General features: G+C 42.7%; 1 protein-coding gene across 1 annotated transcript in view; it reads left to right on the top strand.

The window, feature by feature from the left end:
- cyp27a2 (cytochrome P450 family 27 subfamily A member 2) overlaps positions 1-27,181 on the top strand; it is a 39,760-nt gene that overhangs the window by 4,694 nt on the left and 7,885 nt on the right. The window contains exons 2-7 of the mRNA XM_088931368.1: positions 13,664-13,854; positions 16,701-16,900; positions 17,794-17,991; positions 20,538-20,701; positions 22,788-22,954; positions 25,099-25,180. Coding sequence (XP_088787494.1) covers positions 13,664-13,854; positions 16,701-16,900; positions 17,794-17,991; positions 20,538-20,701; positions 22,788-22,954; positions 25,099-25,180 — 1,002 coding nt within the window. The remainder of the gene's footprint in view (positions 1-13,663; positions 13,855-16,700; positions 16,901-17,793; positions 17,992-20,537; positions 20,702-22,787; positions 22,955-25,098; positions 25,181-27,181) is intronic.

Below are 27,181 nucleotides of genomic sequence, written 5' to 3' on the forward strand. Positions count from 1 at the left end.
TTGTGTTGTTAGGAAAAAGGTTTAGATCAGTGCAGGCATTCATTCTAGTAGCCTCCCAGGCAAAATGAGTAAGGAAGCAATTATTCATCATGTTTGACATCTCTGTTTCAGCTTGACATTCCCGATGTACATGTAATGCTACAACTTGGGGAAAACAAACATTCAGGATTTCAGTATGGATGGACAGTATTGTGCTGTCACAATGCATAGTTCTGGACCCTATGTAGACGGTATAATCCGGAAGTGACTGGAATAAGACTTAAAGAGAAACGCAGTAGGAGCAGGACGGGATGGCAGACAGGGGGGCGTGACTGTGGCGGTCCGGTGCTTGAGGGGGCGTGGCGCAGGCGAACAGGTCCAGATCAGTCCAAAAGAGGGTATCCGGGGCGCGGTCCAAGGACCAAAACCGGGAGGTCGTTCCAAGACGGAACGATTAAAAAAAAAACAGGAACATGGAACAAGGAGATTAAAACGGGGTGACGAGGCCAGGACGCTCCGAGCCCCGGACTCAGCTGGGTCAGGACGCCGTTAGGAAGCCTATGCCCTCAAGCCGCGGACGTAGGGCGACTTGATGGTAGGCGGGCCTCCGGGCGTCCGTCTTCCAATGCATAGCGGAAGAGCCCGGCTTAAATAAAGACGGACAAAACAGGGGGCAGGTGCGTGTAATCAACTAAAATACGAAAGGGCCAGAGCGCCCTTAAGAGGAGGGATTATGATCGTGACATATGCTCCTATCACATCTCTCCGTCTTTATTCTACCTAATCTATTTTTCGGGTTTCCCCATTGTGTTCTTTTATAGCAGCATTCTCTTTCTGACGGAGGTCACTTGCAGGTTGTCTCGGAATCCTCCTCTTTTTGTTTTTAGTTGAAATGGTTTTTGAATGTCTTCCCCAGGCCGACGTGCCTTCTCCTTCAGCTGTGATCCACTCGAAGGAATATATGTTGGGACATGGGGAAAGCTTTTCAGAACACCATGTGTTCAGCCTTCCATTGTGTTTATGGATCAAAGTTTCCGGTTATTCACCGTTATTTGGTACGGGCAGGATACCTGAGGAAATTACTAATATGGTCTTACCTTTCAGTTTGTTTCCGTATTATGGCTGTATTTTCCCGTAACGCTTAGAGTTGATTGGTCCAATAGTTTCTGCACTAGATCAGTTTGCATGAAAGACAACATATAGTACTGACAGAGACGGGGGCCACCCTAGAAAAGCTTCCAGCAGCTGGTGCTCTAGGTGAACCATGCAATCCACACTCCCCTAAGGTTTACAAACTGGTTGGTAAAACCTTTTTTTTCCACTTTTTTTTTAGAGCCGAAGTTCTGAGGTTTAGTCATTCAGTTTGTCCTTCTGTCCAACCATCTGTTGAGTTGTGCAAACTCAGTTGCTAGTTTTTCTTTTTTAGATCCAGTGTTCCAGTGATTTCATGTTCTGTTGACACTGTGGCAAGTTTAACAAGCCTCTCTTGCACCATTGTTAAAGACAGATGTATTCTTAATTATAGATTTGAATAGCTATGCTCCCCACTAGCTATAGAAATGGGCAAGTTCACAAACTACAGTACTTATTCAGGAATGTAATGTGCCTGGAGTTTTGAAAAAGCCTGAAGCTCATTCCATTAAAACTGCGGCATCAATATCTTTTTGAATTTCCACATGTTTTCCACATGCTTCCCTTATGTTTTGCTGTTTTCTTTTGCAAGCTGTGGGTAGACAGTGGTATAAAAAGCCAAATGTGGACTCTGGCTGCTGTTGAAATCTTCCATTGGAAATCCCATGATAAATTCACTTTGAAACTCTGCTCTGAATGGGTTTGTGTTGTCCTTTATTTTCCCTCAAACCCCCTTCATCACTTGTGAATTTCTCCAGAATGTTTTTTGTTGTGCTCTGCTTTCTTTAACAGCAGCATGTAGGTTCAAGTGGTTTTCCCAAAGCTGCTTAGCAGTTAGGTTAATCTTGTAACGGATAATTGACCACAAAACGCGTGAAATCACAAATTGGACTTTGCAAAGGATGTTTGCTAAGGGCTTCAGCAACAGAACGTGCTGTACTGCCGCAGTAAATATTGTGTCATCAGAAATTTCAATTAGAGCATCATTTACAAAACAAGGCATCTCGGAGGCCTACCTTCTAGAGACCCAGAAACACAGAATGCTAACCCTGTAACCGGAAATCGTTATAATACCTCAGCAGGCCAACAACCGAGATGCCCAGCATCAAAAATGAACAGAATGCAACCCAAAATAACCAGAGTAATGGGTGTGCCTCTCTCACACCCCACCCAGTTAGTTAAATAGTTCAGTTTCTACCTGTTGTTTTTTTTTCCAGTTTTATGACCTCTTAAGTCTCTGCAATATTATCAAATGCATCCTGACAAATGACAAAAAGCAGTTTTTAGCGCTTATTCCTTATATGTAGGTCTGTTATACGAAGGAAGTTCATAATTATGCTGTCCGTATAGTTAAATTTAAAAAACGCTTGAAGATACAGTCTGGAATTACGAATCGAAAAGACGCCAAGTCGCGATGTCGCCGCTCGATGGTAGTAACGCAGGTAGCAGTACGAAGAACAAGAGCGGCTCAGTTGCGGAGAACAGTGACAACAGGGTGAGACTGAAAGTCGTATAACTGTATTTGCTGTATTTGTAAGTTCTTAGAAAAGGCATCGAAAGGATTTATAATTCTTATGCCTACTTATACACAATATATTTATTTAATTTAATTTACAAAACAATCTTTTTCTTCTCAAATTTGGCACCCTAGGCAACTGCCTATTTTGTTTATATGGATGAGCTGGGCCTGTACAGAGAACAGAGAGACCACCGATGGTCAGAGAGCCATGGAAAATCATTAACCCGAACAGCTGAAATCCACCTAAAGCTAGACTTAGTTGTCAGAGTTTTCACATTTTATTGCTTTAAAGGTTGTAGTCACAGCCCTTTAATATAACAAATATTATAAGACCCTGGAATATTTGTTATATACACTACCAACTCTGCCCATTGATGGCCAAAAGACCAAAAAGGAAGTAAAACGTCCATAATATGAGAGAAATGAAAGCATTAAATTTTACTTTGCAGTTGTTGTAACAGAAGAGTTCCAGAGATCATGGTGCCCTGCTCCTATCATAGCCTTTAGATAAGATAAAGTTTCAAGGATAAAATTCCACATGACTAACAAGGAGTTTAATCATAGATGTCCATAATAGGAAAGAAAAATGAGAAATGCAGTAGTGAATAAGTATTCAATCCCAAGGCTATTGCGGACCTAGATGAATTTGGGTGCACATTGCTAACACTTGAGATGCCTCTGGGTGCAATAACAGTGGTTCGCATGATTTCAGAATAAATGCACAAGTCTCTGTAAGACAGGTAGTGAATTTCAAATATTCAACTGTGAAGACCAAGGAGCTTTCAAAACACCTCTGCGATTGTCATGACCTCTACAGCTAGATGGCACTCCTACTCTGTCCTGTTCCTAGTTTTCCTGTGCTTTGCTTGTCCTTCCGGTGTGTCTTTGTGTGGGGCTATATATTTCCAGGTCACCCTTTCCTCCTCACTCAGCATTGAGGGTTTGGATGTCCTGGGACCTGCCTATCACCAGGTTGTCTCCTCCGCGGCCTGAGGGCAAAGGTTTCTACCCAACATCGTCTGACCTCCTGACCTCGTGCTAACCCCCGTTTTGCCGCTACGCATAGGGTCTTTACTGCTCTCCTTGTCATTCCACGGCATGCCCTTTCTGACATCTGTGACAGGATGCTGAGCCATACTTTGACCCTTCGAGAGGCGTTTTTTGGTTTCCTGCATCGCTTTGGGCCTTTAATTTTCACTTCTCCTATTCTTGTTGCGGGATGTCACCTCCGACTTCCGTGCCTGTGAGCGGGTCATTCAGCAGTATGCCTTCCCAACATCAGCGTACAAATACCTGGCTTTCCACGGGAAGTCACTCCTGGCATCCGTGACAGAATGTTAAACTTATTTTTTGCCCTGTGTGCAGTTTTTCTATTTTTTTGTTCCCGGGTTTTTTGTTGTTACTTTTTTATTTTACTCTTGGTGTTTGGTTTCCTCACTTCCTGCTTCCTGGTTTCCGTGTTCCCTGGACTCTTGTTTCCTATCTGTTGTGAGTCTTTCTCATGTGGTTTGTTGCCCGGTTCTCCCAGGTTTATTTTTGTTGTACAGATGCAGCCATTCAAAATGCGCGGTAAAAACCCGCGGTACAGTAACCTACCCACAAGCCACCGCAGGGCACCGGAGGGCACCGCGGTAAGTGATTGGCTGGCCAAAATGACCGACAGGGGCACTCGTGGTGCATTGGTTGGTAGTGCAAAGATTTAATCATTTAATGTCTTTACTGTGCACATTTTAATCCGCTTAGTTTTGAATATTTATATGGATTTTACCACTAAAGGGAAATTTTAGTAGCTGAGCATAAAAAGAAGAGGAGCATAACGCATCTGAAGGTCATAAACGATATTAATTTAGGAACATAAACATTACTGTATGTATGTAAACTGTACTGTGTATGGCTGGTCTTGGTAGTTTAAAGAAAAAATACACACCAGTCTTCCATTTCTCCCTAAACATTTTAAGCATGAAAGTTTTATGAAACGGTACCCAAATATGCGATTGCTGTATAGAATGAATTTTAATTTAAAAAAATTATTTAACACGAACATTAAGCTGTTTACATCTTCCGCCTGAGAACAGTCACCCGTTGCTACCCAATGCAGAAACACAGCCACTAACTAGCAAAGAGAGGACATTAGCTACCCAATATGATAAAGAAATAAATGATTATTTTGTTTATTTCTTTTGCACATTTATTTGAACATTTCCATCGATTGTACAAGCACTTGGAAACTGTCCAATCCCTAGTTCATCAGGCATTTTACCGGTCTGGCGCCGGTCTGTGTCTTCCAGGATATAATGCCAGCGAACTCTTGTTTTTATGTCCACTATAACAGACAATCTCCTTTGCTTTTAACCGAGCGTTTAATAATTTCCTAAAATGAAAATGATTTACTTTATTTCCCTCACGGGATCAATAAAAGTATCTATCATCTGTCTAAACTATGGGACAGAATTCTGGGGTCTCCCCATACCAGAGATTATGGTAGGGCTTCAGAATGGTGATTGGCTGACACCATCTGACACCCCTCTGATTGGAGAAAAAAGACGTGCTGGTTTGCTATACATACTGTACCAGGAAGAGGATTTCTTTCTATTCAAAACGTGTATTTTAAAAGTTTAAGAAGTAAAAACCTTACAGCGTACACAGATTTCTAAACTGATCAGGATCGTTATCTTTGTCTTATGCATAATAATGTTCACCGCTCTGTCCAGCAAATTAATAATAAACTTTATTTTATATAGCGTTTTAAACGAATAAGTAATTAGATTGCTCATAAACCTAATCACTTGCTTTTTCTTTTTATTTAGGCTCAGTTTTCAACTATAGATCGTATTATTAATAACCATAATAACAACCAACCAACAAAAACAACCATATAAACATAATACCAACCAAAAACATAGATAACAACCACAATACAAAATCAAATATATCAAACCATTTTACTCTCGCAAAGTCCTCCAATTATAATAATCCCGCCCCTTATGCAAAACCAAACCTTCCTCCCATCCCAGTTTATCCTGTTTATCATAAACAAAATCCACCTCAATTTTCAACATAAAGCATTACACAAAATCAATACCTCAACACTCCATACTCAACAACGATAATTCACAAACAGCCAGAACATGTAACTCCACATTCCCAAACAGACCTAATTTCCATAGCCCCGCCCCTTATGCAAAACCAACATCCCTCCCCTGTTCTCTCTCTCCCCTGGCGGTTGTAATTGTTTTTATTTTCAAATAAATTTTAGCAAAGTCATGTATTTTAAAAATCTTAAGATTTTTATATTTATGTCTTTATTTAGTGGTTTCATTAGTGACAAAGGCTAAACTTTCTTGGAAAAATGTCTTTTATGTAAACCATGTTTGCTATTAATTCATTCCGGGCTAAAATATGTTCATTGTCTTCTAATGAAAGAAGGGTTCCTTTCGCCGTAGTCGGGTTGAAATTGGAAGCTTGCCACGCCCGGACTGTTACACCAACGCATTAGCATGTTAAAGCGATTTCATTGAGGAGCCTAGCCTTTAACTAGTAAGTACTGTACTTACTGGGTTTTTGAGGGGGGGGGGGAGGTGTCTTTCGCTGGAAATCTCGCCTCCTACTTTGAAAATACCCGTGAAACCGGTTCAATTCGTCACAGCCAGCACTCCTGCAGAGAGGGGGGTTGTACTTGCAGTGTATACAGTATACGCGTTATGCTCTTCGTTAATGTCTAAGCCGGAACATATCATTATATCTCATTTTGTATTTCTTAAAAAAAAATCGTTTTCCCAGCCTAACAGTATTGTTTTTAACCTGTAAAGCGCTTTGAGGAGCCACCTTTAAAGGCGCCATATACAATAAAGTTCATTATTATTACTATTGTAAATTTGCTGGACAGAGAGGTGAACATTATTACACAGAAGACAAAGATAGCGATTTATGTTGCATTGTGTATCGTGCTGCTTTAATACAGTTTTTAATAATTAAAAGTCTAAACAGTATCAGCTTTATTTATGGGTTTTAAATAAAGGTGATTTAAACGCGATTTAAATCAATATAAATGTTTATATTGTAACGCATAGGTGACTATTCATTGTTATTAAAATGACTTAAATTCGATCATGTTGTGATATTTAGAAATATACTTTTTTTTCTAAAAAAAGTATATTGTAAATTGTAAATTTTATTGTTAAAAAGATCCATGAAAATGTCACTACTAAAGTTAGCTGGTACTGTTGGTATTGTAAGTGGCAAGTAGAGCTCATATTTTAGATTTTGTGTAGTTGCTAGCGTTGAACTGTGTGTTGGATGCACATGAATATATTCATTATATGCCAGCGCACCTCACCGTGCCAGGCCACCACTGCGTCACAACACACAGCTGCCAGTGCACCTCTACATACCCGACCACCACTGCATCACACAGCTGCCAGCGCACCTCACCGTGCCAGGCCACCACTGCGTCACATAGCTGCAAGCGCACCTCACCGTGCCAGGCCACCACTGCATCATACAGCTGCCAGGGCACCTCACCGTGTCAGGCCACCACTGCGTAACACCACATAGCTGCCAGCGCACCTCACCATGCCAGGCCATCACTGCGTCACACCACACAGCTGCCAGCGCATGTAACCATGCCAGGCCACCACAGCGTCACACCACACAGCTGCCAGCGCACCTCACCATACCAGGTCACCACTGCGTCACACCACACAGCTGCCAGCGCACCTCACCGTACCAGGCCACCACTGCGTCACACCACACAGCTGCCAGCGCACTTCACCGTGCCAGGCCACCACTGCGTCACACCACACAGCTGCCAGCGCACCTCACCGTACCAGGCCACCACTGCGTCACACCACACAGCTGCCAGCGCACTTCACCGTGCCAGGCCACCACTGCGTCACACCACACAGCTGCCAGCGCACCTCACCGTACCAGGCCACCACTGCGTCACACCACACAGCTGCCAGCGCACTTCACCGTGCCAGGCCACCACTGCGTCACACCACACAGCTGCCAGTGCACTTCACCGTACCAGGCCACCACTGCGTCACACCACACAGCTGCCAGCGCACTTCACCGTGCCAGGCCACAACTGCGCCACACCACACAGCTGTCAGCGCACCTCACCGTGCCAGGCCACCACTGCATCACACAGCTGCCAGTGCACCTCACCGTGCCAGGCCACCACTGCGTCACACCACACAGCTGCCAGCGCACTTCACCGTGCCAGGCCACCACTGCGCCACACCACACAGCTGTCAGCGCACCTCACCGTGCCAGGCCACCACTGCATCACACAGCTGCCAGTGCACCTCACCGTGCCAGGCCACCACTGCGTCACAACACACAGCTGCCAGTGTACCTCTACATACCCGACCACCACTGCATCACACAGCTGCCAGCGCACCTCACCGTGCCAGGCCACCACTGCGTCACATAGCTGCAAGCGCACCTCACCGTGCCAGGCCACCACTGCATCATACAGCTGCCAGGGCACCTCACCGTGTCAGGCCACCACTGCGTAACACCACATAGCTGCCAGCGCACCTCACCGTACCAGGCCACCACTGCGTCACACCACACAGCTGCCAGCGCACTTCACCGTGCCAGGCCACCACTGCGTCACACCACACAGCTGCCAGCGCACCTCACCGTACCAGGCCACCACTGCGTAACACCACACAGCTGCCAGCGCACTTCACCGTGCCAGGCCACAACTGCGCCACACCACACAGCTGTCAGCGCACCTCACCGTGCCAGGCCACCACTGCATCACACAGCTGCCAGTGCACCTCACCGTGCCAGGCCACCACTGCGTCACAACACACAGCTGCCAGTGTACCTCTACATACCCGACCACCACTGCATCACACAGCTGCCAGCGCACCTCACCGTGCCAGGCCACCACTGCGTCACATAGCTGCAAGCGCACCTCACCGTGCCAGGCCACCACTGCATCATACAGCTGCCAGGGCACCTCACCGTGTCAGGCCGCCACTGCGTCACACATATTTCAGTGCCATATATTTCATGGATATTATGGAATATAATGGATGGATATCTTAGTTATCTTTCTAGTTCACAGGTTTGCATGCATAATTTAATTTTGAAAGCCACTGAGACATCAGGTACTACTGTTGTATTTATGAAAAAGAAACAAAACAAAAAACATACTAACAACTGTGCCATCCTACTCCTTAGTTAATACATTTTATTATTCATAAACAGTTAACATTGTTAGCAAAATATTTTGAATTATATTTAACCCTATTTTTTCTTTAGTTTTGTATTTAACTTATTATATGATAGTCAGACTTAATGTATATTTGAACAATGAAAATATATTTTTACAAGATTTTACATTAAGCACTTAAAATTAATATGGTTAATAATAGTAAACTGTAACATGCTGTAACAAGATCGGTTAAACTGCGAAGAAAATGCTTTCAGAGAAAATGTTTCAGGTGTGAAGAACATAGATCTCCAATGCAATTTCAACCAAACCTGTTCCCACACACCCTGCCCTCACTACCATTAGAATATACACAAAGCACTCAAATCTTTCGAGCTAATGGTCAGGTGACCCGAGAGAGAGCGAGAGAAACACTAAGGGGTGCGGAACCAGGGAGCTATTTACATGGAAAACGGGCGATCTCCCCAGACTGTCCGCCCGTTTCACTGTTACCTGGATACCTCTTTATTTAGAACTCACTAACACTGATTTTTAGTTTAGAAGGATTCAAGTAGGGTTTTAGATGAAAGGCAGCGACCTTAATCAAGCCCAAATCATAATTGAACCCATTCAGAGCCTAAATTACATTTTAGCGTTTCATCCTGAGCAGAAGACCCTCACACCTGAAGAAGGGGGAGGTGTTTTTCGCTGGAAATCTCGCCTGCTTCTACTTTACAACCGGAGTGCTGGCTGTGACGAATTAAACCGGTTTTACAAGTTTCAATCACAGACCATGTGACATGGGAGTCAGGAAACTAACACACAGCGCCACCAGATTTGATATCGCTATAAAAACGCTATAAATAATGTGACTTGGCACAGAACAAGTTTACAGCACAGTACAATAATAAATGCTGACCATGACTTTAGAAGCATAAATTGCCTTACACTCAATTTAAACACAAGCTGTCTTTAGCCCTCTAAGCTGGTTCATACAGAAATGTAGAGATCCAGGCTCAGAACACACAGCTTCATTAGCGAATACATATGCAGGACAACTAGAGAAGACGTTTTACAGAGGATGGATTTTTAGAAACATCCCATCAGTGACATCACTGAAGTCAACTCCTAGGTACTGTAACTGTCGTGTGGATAGTTTCACAAGAATCAGACAAAGGTTTAAGCATCGCTTGTTCTAGATAAAACTGCAAAAAAAAAACAACAACCCATAATGTACTTCTTTGCGGCTCTGTTTGCCCAAATCATATATTCACAACGTGAAATCTAGAAAATAATATTACGTAACCAAAATCCGCAATATGGAAACAGAACCTGTGTAATTGTTGATAGATGATGTACTCGTAACATTTTTTCAAGACGAACTACAACATTTAAAAAATGACTTGTATGTACTTGATATCTCTAATCAATCCACGGGTCCCAGCACGAAACGAAAGTAAAACGCATACCGTTTCGCGCTTCTTATTAGTTGCTCAAAAGTAATTTGACCGTATGAAATGCATAATATAAACCTAGAAACATATACGTGAGCAGTACTTAAGCACTGTAGTATCGGTGTTAAGACATACCTCTCAAATACTGTAAATCAAGTTAAAAATATCTCAAGATCGATTCTGGTCATAATGAAACCATGTTTCGTGTATGTTTTCTTTAAAGTACCGAGACCAGCCATATACTGTATGTTTATGTTCCAAAATTAATATCGTTTATGGCCTTCACACGCGTTGCAGTATGCCCCTATTCTTTTTATGCTCAGCTACTAAGGTTTCCCTTCAGTGGTAAAATTAGATATGAATATTCAATACTTAAACGGGCACAGTTAAGACATTAAATATACATATACATACTGTATACAGTACAGTTTGCATACGGTAATATGTTTATGTTCCTAAATCAATCTCTTTTATGAGCATGTGAAAGGCATGGTGAATCACTGTACTTTGCATGATTGGAAACAAATGCGTGATTGCGAAATGTTGTGGTGTTACTTTTACAAAGATGGTCAATGAAAAAAAGAATGTTGACCAGGGCAATACTTTGAGTTTACACTTACAGCTTGTCCAAGGTCATTCATTATTAATACTATTAGTAATATCTTCGTTAAAGACTTTGATGGCCACAGCTCAAACATGAGAGGTTGAGCTTTATTAGCTCCACCTTGCGGAAATTCCGGATACTATTATTTTGCTTGTCGTATTATAGGAGAATTTACAGTAACTCGCGGTATTTACCGGTAGCTTGCGGTAGACTGCGTACAGCGTACCGCAAAATAATGCGGTATCGCCCGCGCATTTTGAATGGCTGCATCTGTACGTGCTTTTTAACGTGTTTTGTCTGTTTTTTTGTCTCGCTGGCCCCCCCCACTTCCTCTACTCAATTAAGGTTTTTACCCTGGAGGAGGGGGTAGCTCTCAGCCGTGGACCCCCGGAGGTTTCCTTTCAGTTAAATGAGGTTTTTCCTCCCCCCAGTGCTGTGCAGCTCATTTGTTTTTTGGGCGTCAGTAGCCGCCCGTGAAGGGGGGGTGACTGTCACGCCCTCTACAGCTAGAGGGCGCTCCTACTCTGTTCTGTTCCTAGTTTCCCTGTGCTTTGCTTGTCCTTCCGGTGTGTCTTTGTGTGGGGCTATATATTTCCGGGTCACCCTTTCTTCCTTGCCCAGCATTGAGGGTTCGGATGTCCTGGGATCCGCCTAGCACCAGGTCACACCTGAAGAAGGCTCCACGGCCGAAACATTGTGTTTTCTTTCTTCTCTTTTCAGCATGGAATAAACCTATTACTTGTCTCTGGTAAGGCCTATGCCCTCAGGCATCTCCGTAGCCTGGTAATAGGCAGGCCTTCGGACATCCATGTTCCAATGCTGAGCCCTGAGCACGGGATCCCCTAGGCTTATATACAGAAGTCAATGTACAATACACACCAGGAGCTAATACAGACATCAGACTTACAGAGATTTCAGGAAAGGTTAGAGCACCCTCTAAAGAAAGGATGTCAACCCTGACAAAGAGTATTAAAACATTTCAAAGACCTTTAATATCTCGATGAGTATGGTGACTCGAATCTTTGTGAAGCACAAGACACCCAGACACTGTCTAGATCAGGCTGAGCAGTGGGTAAGGAGGAAACTGGTTAGGGATGCCACTGTGAGGTCAGTGGCACCTTTGTTCAGTGACTGAGATGGGAGAAAATGTTCATAAGTCAATAATAAGACTTGTGTAATGGGATTTGTATGAAACTGAGTATCTCAGGTCCCACAGGGGATTTATAATAGAGTATGTAAATGATACTGCAGACATTTGCCAAAAGGTATTTTGGAGAGACCAGGCAAAATATATTTCTTATAGCCTTTGAAGTCTTCATTTAGCATTCAGGTATTTTGAATAAAATGTGTATTAAAATGCATGGTATCATTGGTAGAGTCAAAGTATGAACAAGTAGAGGTTAACGCAATGCTTAAAGTTAAAAAAAAATGATTTAGGTACAATATAAGGAAGACTGAGAAAAGGTGCAGGGATTTAAGACATGACGTTTTTTTTGGTCTAATTTTCAGCATGGAATTAACTCTGCTTGTACCTTTGCAGACTTATGCAGCTATTCACTCAAAACTCTCTCTCTATCCTGTGTGTAATGTATACACAATTTTTTAAAGTAAATATTTACTCAAAAAGTGAATGCCCCAGCTTAACATTCTTAAGGATGAAAAACAAAATCTCACTGAAAACTGCAAAGTAAAATAAAACGCTAAAATGTTAATTGCCTAACTATTTATCCCCTTTGCTATGACATACTATACCTAAAATAGTCCCTAAGTACAAAGTTGCTTTGACAAGTCATACAATTAAATGAATGGTCTTTGTGCACATTAATAATAGTTCACATGATTTCAGAATAAATAACGCCTGTCTCTATAGAACCGGTCTTGCCCTTCTCAGGGTAGTCATGAATTGCAAGCACAAATTCAACCATGGAGACCAAGAAGCTTATAAAACATCTCTGGGATAAAGTTGTCGAAAGGCAGAGGTCAGGAAAAGGGCATAAAAAAATCCAAAACGCTGAGCTTTAACCTTTGGGCATAGTGAATTTGCAACTTAATTAGAACTTAATTCTTCCCTGCAATGAAAAAGTTTGGAATGCAATAAGGATTTATCGAGATGTGTAGGCGGCCTGGTTTTTGGACAGAAATATCATAGATGCTCTTCAAAAGGTAAATGTGCTTACATTCCTAACGTGTGTAGGTTATTAAAACTCAGGTTACTACATGTTTTTATATGGTTATTGAATTGGAAATGATGAACAATGCTCCATTCAGATGCCAATATATTAACCGACATACTCAAATGCAACTAAATATGGACAATAAGGCAGCATATTGTTGTTGTAACATGAATTTACACCCACAGTGCTTCAGCTCAGAGTGGTATAAGCTCCTTTTATGTCTTTGGGAAGATAAACTATGAATGTTAAAATTAACCAGATATATGCTGTATATAAATAAATTTTTTTTTTTCAAGTGATCTGCTGTTATGGTGTTCCATATTCAATGGACCAGACGGATTCTCCTTGGTTTAAAAGTAACAGGAGTTTTGAGCTCCAGGTTTAAATGTTGGTTTGGAAAGTTTGTTTTTTCCGTCTGAAAAAGATGAGCTGAAACTTAAGCAGACTGAAATGTTAAACAAACAATTAGCGCACCACGACAACCAGAAGCATGTAGAACAGGCCCTACAGTAATACAAGCTCTTTTATTAGAGGAGGCAACAAACTTTTCCTTGTTTCTTTTTTTCATGGTGTACTTGGTTTTGAAAGCAAATGTGTGAAGGTCCGTCACCTGTGTTATGTGATTCGCTCCTCAAGGTCGAGCACAAGAAGCTGTACGGGCCGATCTGGCGTTCCCGGTTCGGTCCCTTTGAAGTAGTTAATGTGGCGACTGCAGACCTGATAGCCCAAGTGATTCGACAGGAGGGTAGGTACCCAGTTCGTACCGACATGCCACATTGGAAGGAATACCGTGACCTGAGAGGGCAAGCATACGGCCTGCATGTGGAGTAGGTATTTTTTTTATTTTAATCTACATTCTCATACGTGGCGGCGTAGTTTCATTGCAACTGAAAAATGAAAGCAAAGTAATGGGACAGTAGAAGTGATAAAAGGTCACGAAAATGTTCTTTATCCTTAAAAAATGCCTTAAGCTGTACGGCTGTGTCAGAATCATTTGCTTTAATGCAGTAAAACTGATGGCCCAGTTGACTTGTTAGCATTTTCCAGCTTCCCCTGAGAATCAAAAGCATTGGTTAACAAAGGTTTATTCCCCGAAATCTTAAGTACAGAAGCAAAGCAAAAGTCTTCCCTTCCTGAGATGAGTTGGGGGGAGATCTGCTGGCAGTTTGTGGACAAGAACCCGAGGCGGATGTGGCAGGGCATACAGACCTTCACTGACTACAAGAGAAGAAACAACAGTGTTGATGATGGGGAATGTGTCCCTGCCCAATATGCTGAACGAATTCTACGTCCGGTTCGAGGCACTGAACATAACCCCAGTCATGAAAGCAGCGCCTCCCCCAGGCAAACAGGTGCTGTCTGTCTCCCTAGCTGACGTAAGGAGGACTCTGGCAAGAGTTAACACAGGTAAAGCCGCAGGTCCAGACGGCATCCCCTGTGCGCTAGTGAGTTAGTGGAGTTCCTCCCCGAGATCTTTAACACCTCCCTGGCTCAGGCTGTCCCAAGAATCACCAGTATCCAGCCTCAATGACTATCGCCCCAGTCATCATGAAGTGCTTTGAGAGACTAGTCATGTCACACATCAAGACCTCTATCTTGGCCACACTAGACCTGCACCAGTATGCCTATCGCCACAATAGATTTACTGAAGATGCCATCGCCGCTGCAGTACATCTGGCCCTGACCCATCTGGAGGCCAAAGACTGAATGCTGTTCATAGACTTTAGTTCAGCATTCAATCCCCCAACGAATGGTACACAAGCTGTCCTCACTGGGTCTGAAAACTCCACTGTGCAACAGGTCACAGGCTGTCAGGATCCATGGTAACACTTCCCACACCATCGTTCTGAACAGTGGTGCCCGCAAAGCTGTGTGCTCAGCCCACTGCTGTATGCCTTGCTGACCCATGACTGTGTTGCCAAATACAGCAGTAATCGTATCATCAAGTATGCTGATGACACCACAGTCGTGTGCCTCATCACTAACAGCGATGAATCAGCCCACAAGGATGAAGTGGAACGGCTTGCAGCCTGGTGTAAGGCCAACAATCTGTCTCTCAGTGGTCAATCAAAGATGATGGACCTCAGAAGGACTCCTGCCGGTGGAGTTAGTGCACAGCTTCAAGTTTCTGGGAGTGCACATCACAAAAGACCTCTCTTGGACCCACAATACATCATACTTGGTTAAAAAGACACAACAGCGTCTCCACTTCTTGAGGGGATTGAAAACAGCCGGACTAGCACCCCCCCCCCCTCCTCATTCTCACAAGCTTCTATAGGTGCGCCATCGAGAGTATCCTGACATGCTGCATCACCATCTGGTATGGGAACTGCACTGTCTCTGCCTGGGGAGCTCTGCAGCGTGTGGTGAAGACAGCCCAGTCCATCACCAGGACTTCACTGCCCACCATCCAGTGCACTTACAACAAGCGGTGTGCCAGGAGAGGACCATCATCAAAGACCCCTCTCACCCTTTTCACAGTCTCTTTACACTCCTGCCTTCTGGAAGATGGTATCGCAGCCTGTGAGCCAGCACCACCAGGCTCAGAAATAGCTTTTTTGTCCCCACAGACTGTTAGATTACTGAATTCTAGACAGCACATGGACTGACCACCCACCCACTGCTGTACTATTACTACTGTCTCAATGACTGTATGCCCTGAAATGTTTGCCCTGTCGTATTGCGCAGGGCATAGACATAACACCATTGTCTGCACTTGTCTCCTGTTCCCCCCTACACCACCCCTGTATTTCAAAATGCTTATTTGCACATTACTACTGTAAATACCCATTTATCAATGTATTTATCTGCTCATTACACTATTTTATTCTTATTTATTTACCTATACTATAAACCCCCCCTCCTGTGTTGTTCTGTGACATTATTCTGATTGTTCTAGTGTATTGTGCACCATGGCCCAGGAGGAACTAGATTTCGTTCTCTCTTGTATACTGTATAAGTGTAGAAAGACAATAAAGTGGACCTTGAACCTTGAATTGAGGTCACATGTAAGAGAAAATCAACTATTCTGTTTCTTAGGGGAATATTCCCTGTGTGAAGACCCCACTGCCATCGAACAAGTCCCTTTCTTCCAGCAAATTAGTTACAGATTGTTCCAAATGGGGGGAAAAACAAACATATCCGTTCCAAATAGTCACGTTTACTGCTTTCTAACTGTCCTTGCTAACCAAGCTATTGATAATTCCTTTTCTCATTAAACCAGCTAAAATAGTGAGACAAATAGGAGTTAAGACAATAATAATCATACCCCCTGAAATGGTAAATTTGCCAATATACCAGAGCTGTTGGTTTAGTTAGAGGCACTCAAATTTGTTGTTCTATTTTCACAGAAGGCTTGTCAGGGTAATAAGTCAGGCACACTGGGTTAAACAAATTTTAACATTTAAAAAAACCCTAACGACACCACTAAGCATTAGGTTTCTGACCCAGTATGACTTTGTAAATTCCCTAGGTCCTTTCTTGCTTTGAAGCTGAGAACTGTCAATGCCGATGCTAGCCAAATTTTAATGATTGGCTCCAGATCCTTGAGATCCTGTAGTTCAACAGTCACTTCCAAGAACTACAACAATAGGGTTTTGCTACTGCATCTGCGGAACTGAGCGGGTAAGTCTCCACGACTCACTGTCACTCAGACTTTCTGCCTGACTCACAGTACAGGACCAGAGTGGTACAGAATCCGCAGCGTCTTGAATCCCAAGATGCTGAAGCTGCACGAGGCATCAGCTTATGCTCCTGTGATCAACAAGGTGGTCTCGGACCTTCTACAACGAATCTACAGTCTCCGCCAGCGCAGTCCAGACGGCACTAGGGTCAGCAACCTGACGGACGAGCTTTATAGATTTGGGTTTGAAGGTATGAACGAGCTTCCATTAACGGCGTCAAAACGGTTTATTAAGCCGCGCAAATCATTTTTAAAGTTCCCCAGTCTTTTTTAGTGCGTCATTTCTCCTTTGATATCTTAACCTAATTTTGATGCTCCAGTTCAAACAGACAATAGTCTTTTGTGCAGCTATTATAGAGATATAGAGATATCAGCTGGTTTTTGTGCCATAGTCATTGTACTTTTTTCACGATTACAACACAGAAATTAAATAATTGGACCAACTAAAGACAGACTTGTGAGAATGAAAGTCAAAAGATCCTTCATCTCTCCAAGAACTGAACTCCTTATTACTAGGGTACGAACCATTATCCATCCATCCATTTTCTAACTGCTTTATCTAAATCAGGGTCGTGGGGAAGCTGGAGCCTAACCTGGCTAGTAATGGGCACAAGGCAGGGTACACCCTGGACAGGACGCCAGTCCATCTCTGGGCAAACACACACATACCCAGACATAAACACATCCACACACCAGGGCCAGTTTTTCCAGAAGCCAATTAACCTACCAGTATGTCTTTTGATCTGGGAGAGGAAACCAGAGCACATAGACAAAACCCATGCAAAACATTATCGTGTGTCACTAGTTTCTGAAGAAGGGGGGGCAAGTGCTGCTTGGCAATATAGGTGGTGGATCTCTTGACGTTCTGGGTTGCAGTCCATGTGTTCCTCGGTGTTTATTAAAGTATTTAAATAACCTGAACCGAAGCTGCGCATGCAATGCATGCAATTTCAAGCTGGTCACAAAGAAAGCCACCAGCAGGGGACACCTGATCATAGCCTGTTAAACACCGGGACAGTTGTTGAAGCCGTAGGGGCTGCACATCTGTGGATTTTCACAGACTTGTCCCGTCTCTGTGTTTCAGGTATCTCCTCCATCCTGTTTGAGACACGCCTGGGCTGCTTGAACGAGGAGATTCCCCCCGACACGCAGAGGTTCATTCAGGCTGTGGGGGAGATGCTCCGCCTCTCGGAGCCTGTCCTGTTCTTCCCCAGGTGGACCCGATCCTTTCTGCCTTTCTGGGAGAAGTTTGTGAGCTCCTGGGACGACCTCTATGATGTTGGTAAGGGTGCTGACAGTGGGGCTGGAGGGCTATCATGGGCCGCTCATTAATCGTTAATCAATCATTTCACTAAATTAATTTCATTAATCTAAAACACCTTTGCATTGTCTATTATTCTATTATTGTGACAGCACAGTATAGTGCATAAGGAAACTCTCCATGAAACGTTAAACCTGTTTGCAGTTTTGTGCCACTGTTTGAGTACCTGGGTACAGTGCTGCTTGATTTTGGTTTTGGTAGATTGAAAATGTAATCATAGGACTATGAGTGGGCATTGGGCCCATCTGGCTAATTTTTTAGCTTTTTTAGCTTCTTAATCCATTATTCTTTGGGTCCCAGCAGATATTTCAATAGCCTATTTTACTACAACAAAAGCACTTCCCTTTTAATTTTACTTCTTTGGTGATTTTTACCATGTAATGTCCTCTTTAGTTTTGATACACTGTATTTGCAACACATGTGCCAGTGGTTAATAAGAAAAGCATTCCCCCAGACGGTAAAATGTGAAGAGATGGGAGGGACAGAAAAATACCTGAGCTCGAAAGACATTTGCTTTGTCTTGAACTTGGCAGCGCTGTGCCTGAATAATTGACAGCTTTCGATTTCAGCTTGTTAAGTGCTGTTAAATAGGCTAATGATCATAAACATACAATGGTGTGCTTGTTCTTTCAAGTCACTACTCTTAAGATGGTGTCAATGAGAAATACTGGGTGATTTGCTAGACATCTGAAATTAGTTTTTACCTGTAATGTAAAGACAATTTACTTTTCATTATGTGAAATTTCCCATTGTGAAAAGTTTTGGAGGGACCAATTACCTACATGTATGTACAGGAATGGGTGTACTGTAATTGGCTGGCTTTGTGCACGCTTGATGCATGATCAGTGGGAGCCAGTGTTAGTCCTCGGTGTGAGGTCTCTAACTCTCACATTCTCCAAAGCCTTTTTGTGTGTGGTGTGGTGGGGACCTTTAATTTTTGGGGAATTATGATCTCCAATACCCTTAAATGGAACATTTACTGTGCCACCAGTATCACAAAGAAAATGAAGCAGAGATGGTACTTTTTGCACCAACTGAAAATCTTTGGTGTGTCTGATGACGAACCGTGGAATGACAGGAAAGCGAGACGGGGGATAGCCCGGGCTCAGCTGTTCAGGAAATGCCGTATAGAAACCTATGCCCTCAGGTAGCGGATGTGGGGCGACCTGGTGCTAGGTGGGTTTCAGGACATCCGAACGTCAATGCTGACAAAGGCAGAATGAAAGACCCGGAAATATATAGCCCCAGAGAGAGAGAAACACTGGAAGAACAGCACAGCACCGGAAAGAAGAGACAGGACAGAGAAGGAGCGCCCTCTGGCTGCAGAGGGCGTGACAAAGGGGACACTGTGGTGTGTTCACACTGCGAAGAGGTTCATTGGATGTCATCTTTTCTGATGACCCCTCCCTCACAGGTTACCACCGGTTTCATAAACTTCCCTCAGGAAGAGGCTATCGGTTGTAATGATCGTGCTGGTGTGAGTGCTGTTTTCTAGTTCCCACAAGGAGGTCAATTACCCATCATTCACCCCATCTACCCATTCACATGACAACATGATCAGGCAGGTTGTCACTACCACCTTCCCATAATTAAATGGCACTTATCTCATTACTGAGATGGTATTAATGCCCACTCCAGTGACATGGCAGCCCTCGTTCTTAGCCTTGGCTCTGTGACCTGTTATTTGTCTCTTTGTGCTTGTGCCTCTTGAGCTCTGCATGATTCTCCATGCTTAGCGAGTTTCTCCTGATCAACTTTCTGCTTGCTACCTTGATTCCTGGATTTCCCTTTTGGCTTTGATTGTGTCTCCCGTGTTTGACCTGGACCACCTGACAGTGTCTAAACTCTCCAGCGCTTAGACCTCTCGCCTGCTTGACCTGTCCACCTGGATTGTGCCTTTGTGCCTTTGCTCATTTCCTTTCCATAGCACACCCATAGTTTTGAGACCACTTTGTGGCTGCCTGGCTGCCTGTCTTACATTCTTACGTCTTTCCTGAGCTCAGCACCACCCTTCTTCTGTCAACACCAGCTGCCTTCAAGTACATTCAGGAGTCAATTACACCAGTCTATTAAAACCAGAACCACCCAGTATTTTTGTTTAACCAGGAACCAATTCCTCCCCTTCTTATTTTGTGTTGTCTTTAGCTACCTCTCTTGAGGCAGGTCAGCTGTAACTGCAGCCCCTTATTAAGCCAACTTGCCACAACTTCTCCCCTGGAGAGGAACAGTTATCACTGACGTCCCCCTGGGTTGAACACCCTCCTCCATGAGACATCTCCCAGCTGAAGGCCAAAGCCTACAGATCTCTGCTTGTCTCTAAAGGAACCTACTTTTTGTTGCTGGAATTATGATTGTCTCCTGAAATGAATGTGCATTTCACTCAGATGAGAGCTTTCCTCCAGAACAAAGAGTTGTCATCCAAGCAATGACGTCTCCATCACCTGCTGAAGGCAGCAGGAGGCGAACGAACAGTGACTTGTTCTTACATCTGGCTGTTGTTGTTGCAGCAAAGAGGCTGATTGATAAGAAGGTGAAGGAGATGAACGAGAAAATTGAAAAAGGTGAAACTGTAGAGGGGATGTACCTCACCTACCTGCTGTCCTCCAAAAAACTGTCGCTGGACGAAATCTATGTCAGCATCACAGAACTGCTGCTGGGAGGAGTGGACACGGTGAGTGCAGTCTTGTTTCTAGTGAAACTATATTTTATTCTTACTCAATGTGATGAAAAAATTAAGAAAAAGGAAATTCCATTCATGCCACACCCAGTGGCTCCTCGGGCCAGAACTTATCCTGGCTTCTAGGTGTGAAGCGATCTGAACACTCAGCATTCCCCTGTCCACCAGAGGGCCTCTTGCCAGCACACACTGGTCCTTGTTTATACAGCTGAGTGAACTGGAGAGATATGGATCAAATAAACTGTAATGGAGGCGTTCTTTCCGGACCCTATGCAGACGACACAACCTGGGCTAGAGTGAGGAAAACATGGGGGAAAAAAGCATGCAGGTGTTGGGAATGAAAACAGGGGGCATGTCCATGGTGCGCAGGTGTTCTGGGGGGTGAATCCAAGGCAAACTGTCCTAAAGGGTGTCCAAAGGGAAATCCAAGACGAGGCAAATGTCCAGAGCTGGGCGGTCCATCAGAGACGAAGACAAACGGGATTAAAAACCGGAGCAGGGTCTGGTGGAGGGTCGGGGGGAACAAGGGGGGAATGGGACCAGACGCTACAGGTCCTGGACTCACCTGGTACAGGAACCAATGCAGAGCCCGGAACAGAGTGAGCGTCTGGCTTTTAAGGTGGGCTGGATAGGAGGCTGGAACAGAGGGCAGGTGCACAAAATCAACTCAGAAGTGAAAGAGCCAGAGTGCCCTTAAGGGGGAGGGACTACAATCGTGACATAAACACGCTCAGGGGTAGGACAGCAGTCTCTGCAGGGGACGCATTTGTAAAAAAAACCTGGCGGTATGAATCATAGAGTAGGTTAAATTTCAAATATTAAAATTAACTCCTTACCAGTTTATGGTGCAAGAGATTTGTAAAGCAGATCCCTTACAAGTACACGTTTTCTTTCTTTTTTGGCGCAGTAATGTAACAGAATAATGAACAAGGCAGCAACCTGTCCAAAGGCGAGGCAATATTTCTTTACAATTATTTGCAAAACACACAGCACTATTATGTATAGATATTCGCAAAGATTATGAGTACCAGGACCCTGTCTTTTATAGAACTGGGAAATGGAACCCTCAACTGAGGCACAAACACTCCAGTGCAAAAAGAGAGGACCTGCTCCTTATAAGGGGCCCCATGCAGAAATCTACCTAAAATGGATACGAAACAAGCAAGAACCTTTCTTCCTATTCCAGATGGTGAATAGTGAACAAGTGAGATATTTCTTTAACCTGGCAGATACCAGAAATTGGACATAGATCCTTGCACAACTATAAGGCAACATTCTCTTGCCATAAATCCTAAAGTTGATCTCTTCAGTGCTCAGATTACCTGAATGTATTCTGCAGTCTGCTCTTTCAAAAGAGGACAGTTTCTTCAACCTTCTCCTCCTGTCTTTCGTCTGTCTTCCCTACCTGTTCAATCTCGTGTTTCATATGTTTTGGAACCTTTTTTTTTAAACCATCCTAAGAAGTTAAAACATTTTGATATTCATGTGGAAGCATTTTAATAAAGACAGCTCAACCTGCTACTTGTAAATTGTATTTAAATTAAAAAAAATCTCACAATTTTAAAATGACCTAAGTATTCCTTTACGTGCACCCATGTCCCTCGAGGGTACTGTTGAATTCCGTTTTAGGTATTAACGCATTTCAGATTTCAGAAGTGTACTAATCTTTTAATTCTCAGTAACACATGGGTTAGCCTGCAATATTCTGTCTTTTGGGTATCCCTGCAGGTAAAAACCACATAAAATCGCATCAGGTGACATGTCGTTCCAAATCAATCTTTTACCATTAATAGAAGGGATCAACAGATTTTTGTAACAGTGCCAGAAGCTTAGGTGAAGCTGCCATGAGTCATGTCTATGATTGCATGTGATTTGCAATTCCATGTGACTTTCAGCTGGTCTTTGCAATATTTGTTATTTTTAAGTTGAGTGTGGGTTGTCAGACAAAACATTATATGGGATCGTATTTTCGGATGTGGCCTTAAATGGGTGATAGTGTCTTAAACTAGTGTTTCTCTTTTCCTACAATTCCTCCTATTAATGGAAATGTTTTTTTTTTTACTTTTATTCTGACTTGCAGACATCAAACACCATGTCCTGGACTCTGTACCACCTGGCCAGAGACCAGCGCGTTCAAGATCGTCTGTACCAAGAAATCACCTCTGTTTGCCCTGGGCTCCAGGTTCCCACTACAGATGACCTTTCCAAAATGCCATATTTGAAGGCCATCATTAAGGAGATCCTGAGGTAGGCCACGGAGAAAAATCACTTGAACCTTTTCTTAAGAGGTCTTAATTGTACACATGAAACAACCAGGGTCTATTTATATCAGACTATGTTTAGAAGTTGCTATCGTGTAATGGGATTTTCTTATTAGTTGCTGTATTAGCCTCTGTGTTTGTTTTTACAGATATGTGGTTAAACTAGTAACTCAATTAAATGTAATTTACTTTATTCCAGCACACACTGGTCCTCATTCATACAGCAGAGTGGATTTAGCTGAATTTAGCAGCAACATTTCCTCAGAGTAATATGAAACTCCAAATGATCAAAGAAGGTTAACGGGGTTCATTTGTTACAAGTTGTCACTAACTCACATCTGCTAGTGACCCTTTCATAAACCATACCTCCCATGAGGGAGGGGTGAGTGGCATACAGGAGAAGGTGAAGTAAGGGGGAGAACAGGAATATCTGAACATCACACACTTCTTGTGAGTCTTGTAAAGGCAGTCCACCACTCACTGTTCTGTGTGCCAGCAAAAAGACCCAGGACCATTAGATGCTATGTACTGTAATTAGCAGAGGTAGTCAGATTGTTGAGCAAGAAGATAGTGTATTTTCCAAGTAAATCCAGAACTCCAGGAGCTTTTTCCCAATCTCATAGTTTCCTTTATCAATAACAGAAGGACCTTTTTCTATAATTTGGAATATTAGAAATGTATTGTCTTTTTGGCATCCACAGTTGACTCCGGTATCAAGACTGAATACAATCTGATGATTGATATGTATGATCTAATGTTTGATAATAGCAGGAGTAAAAAAGTCTGTAGACAGTAATAGATATGTATTGCTCTCTTGTTGTAAAGGAACTTTCCTGTAATATTTAGATGCTGTTTTTTTTTAGTCTTAGAACCTGATACATCTGTATCAGGTAAATGGATATATCTTTCTTTTCTATTAAGATTCATTGAGTACCCTTTGAATCCCATATTAATGCTTTAATATGCTATTCCTTGACAGTAGGACTTGTTTGAGATCTGTCAAAACTGCTGGCGGTTTTATTTAGAGTGTTTTTGTTTTCTTCCCTCTCTGCTTGTATTCCTCAGTTTATGCAATAAATTGCTCCCGGTAGCCTATTTGTATCCTTTCTCTTGCATGACCATCATCAGAAACATTTTTACTTTAGAAAATAACACTCTTCCATTGTGCATTACACTGTTTTGCTCTGGGGCAACACAGTACATGTCTGTGTGCAATAACAGTGATTCTCATGATTTCACAACATCTATCTCTATCGAGTCTCTCGGTAAGGAAGTGATTTTCAATCACTCAACCATGAAGACCAAATTGTTTTGTTTTTTTTTAACAATTAAGGGATCAAGTTGTAAAAAGGCACACATCAAGAGCAGGGCTAGGGTTAGTAATGGTTTACAATAAATATACAAATATTTCAAAGATATACTCTTAGTATATAGAACTGACAGCACATAGACTGCCTAGTTTAGACTGTCCCTCCAAATTTAGCAGCTGGGCAAGAAGGAAACAGTACGTATGACATTGTGAAGCCAATGGCAACTTTGAAAGTGTCAGAGAGTTCAGTGGCTGAGATGGGAGAAAATAGCCATAGGTCGACAACATCCTGGTAACTTCACAATGGGTTCTTGTATGGGACTGAAAAAAAATCTCAAATCCCGCATGGGGATTTGCAATAAAGCATCAAATTGATACTGCAAATGTGCCAAAAGATTTTGTGGTCAACCAGAACTAATCTGGAAATTTCTAAATTAAATGCAAAATGTCATATCTGACGCAAACTCAACAAACTGTACTATAGTCAGTCAACTCCATCTCTACCGTCAAGCATGGTGGTAGCAGCATTGTTAGACATGTAGTTCTGCCTCCCAGAGGAAGAGTTCTTTTAAGGAAAACTTTCTCTTGACCTAGAATTGGGATGAAAATTCACCAGTTCTTTCCATACCAGCAGCATTTAACTTTTCTCAAATTCCTGTGAAAACGGCGAACAGCTGCAGGGCTGTGAGACCTCTGGTACATGAACTCCTTTCCGGAATGCCTAACACTTTTGATGACGGACCACTAAATGTACTGTAGTGCGAGTTACACTACTGTGATTTTTAAACATTTTTGGTGATGATAGCTATTTTTTTTTTCAGGTTGTACCCCGTGGTTCCAGGAAATGGTCGACTAACCGTAGAAAATGAAGTTATTGTGGATGACTACTGGTTCCCTAAGAAGGTAGGGTCCTGGGGGGTGTTCTCTGAAATGTTTTGAACTGGCCCAGATAATGCAAAAGTAAGACGTTCTCCTTTACCTGAGGAGAAATTAGGATTAGTAACGATTTACTTTATAATAAATAAAGGACAGCGAATTGTCTAAATTTTCCTATTATCCATATTTAGATGTAGCAAAGCAATGTTAAGATTGGACATTTGAAAGCTTAGACAGTATTACCTTCCCATTGTTTTGAGTGGGAGACACCTTGATATATATTAATTTAGGGTGCGCTGGGACACCATCTTGCTGCCTGTAAAATAAACTGTGCTGGCAGGCCTAGGCAAACAGGTATGTTTTAAAATAGTGGAAACTAACTTTTTGCAGAAGATTTGCACTATCCATTGCAGCAGAAGCATGTGAAAAGAAAACAAAATGGACTTGAAAACTGAATTATTTTGGCATTTCGGATGCTTCAGATATTTTACATGATGTGATGAAATTGATGCAGTTGGCTAATGACTTAGAGTTTAACAGCTTCACTGTACTCTTGCCATTATGCCCTAAGCTAACATTGGGAATCCACACGGGGTTTTTTCAGTTCATTTCATGCCTGAACATTGCACCAATGTCTGTAATAGCTTCAGAGTGCCGACACAGTTTTTTAGACTTCCTTTTCAAACTAAGGCCATAAACAGATAGATCACAGAAAAATGCGTGATGAAGCTTAGCTTATATCAAGACATTATATACAAAATGTTTCTGTTCTGAATATGTGTAATCAAGTATTTTCTTAAAGTCCGTAATAAATTAAATATGCTATTAGCGCCCATGCAGTTAGTACTAAGTTATTGATTCAAGGATATTCCTTGAACAACAATTTCTTTATGGCCTGTTGTGACGTGAAAGTTGGTCAGTAAAAAACTGTTTTTGAACTCTGAATCTGGGCTCCCAGCCACCTGCAAAGAGATTTTCATCAGACTGAAGAATCAGGGTGCACTCCCCAGTTTCTCGAAGAGCCAGATGGGAACTGGGCGCCACTGGGAAAAAAAATCTTAGGCCCGTTCAGGTTTTTCTTTGGTGTGAATCGGTGTGGCGAATGCTGACAACCGAGTTACATATTGTGTCTCTCAGCCAGCATATCACCTGATTACATGTGTTTGGGTGGTCTCTCACGGTTTGCTTGCGGATCCCCTCTGGGCTCCTGTGATGTGCTGGTGGTCCCCTTTCAGAGACGCCTACTCAGTCCGAAACGCCAGTTCGTCACACAGAGGCAATAGTCTCTTCAGTTCCTCTTTGTCTCCTGTGGATCAAATCCAACGGAAAGAGCCGGAACAAACGAATTCTTGTTGAAGACTCCACTTCTCTTTATTGTCTAAAACTGTCCATTTATTTCACCTGGACACCCTTACACACTTAACGGGGCTCATCCATTCGCACTGTATATGGCCAGGCTTTGCCTTTAATGGGAAGAAATATGACCCATGTGTCCTTGGACACCTACTGGTGTACCTTACAAGACTTAACCTCTTGTGCCCAGCTTCCAACTTTAAGCAACACTATACAACACTGTAAAACAACCCCACAATGACTCCGGAGTATCAAAACTAAATGCAAAAATACATACTTGAGTAAAAATGCTAATATCTACTCGGGATCTGTCTTTCGTGAATTAAATCCAATCCATAACAAAATCACTGCAATTTTTTCATAATCCTCCTTAAACAATACAGACCTACACTGCTATTAAGACTGCAGGCAGAGACAACTTCTCTTGTGCTATCTATACACTATGCATTAAATTCTTAAAAGTTTAAAAGAACATCATTTTTAATGTCTGTTACTCACACTCTCTCACACTAGCTCTTTGTCATTCATTGTTATTTTTCACATTCTAAGTGTTGTTAAAACATTTCAGACAAGGCTAATTTTAATTTAACATTAAGTGTAAGTCTGTCATTAACTTAATGGGTCATTATGGTAATTATTCAGTTTACACACGGAAAAGGTGTACACTGCTGTAGA

The sequence above is a fragment of the Atractosteus spatula genome, chromosome 13 (genome assembly GCF_055471065.1).
Source record: "Atractosteus spatula isolate fAtrSpa1 chromosome 13, fAtrSpa1.hap1, whole genome shotgun sequence".
Lineage (NCBI taxonomy): Eukaryota > Metazoa > Chordata > Actinopteri > Semionotiformes > Lepisosteidae > Atractosteus > Atractosteus spatula.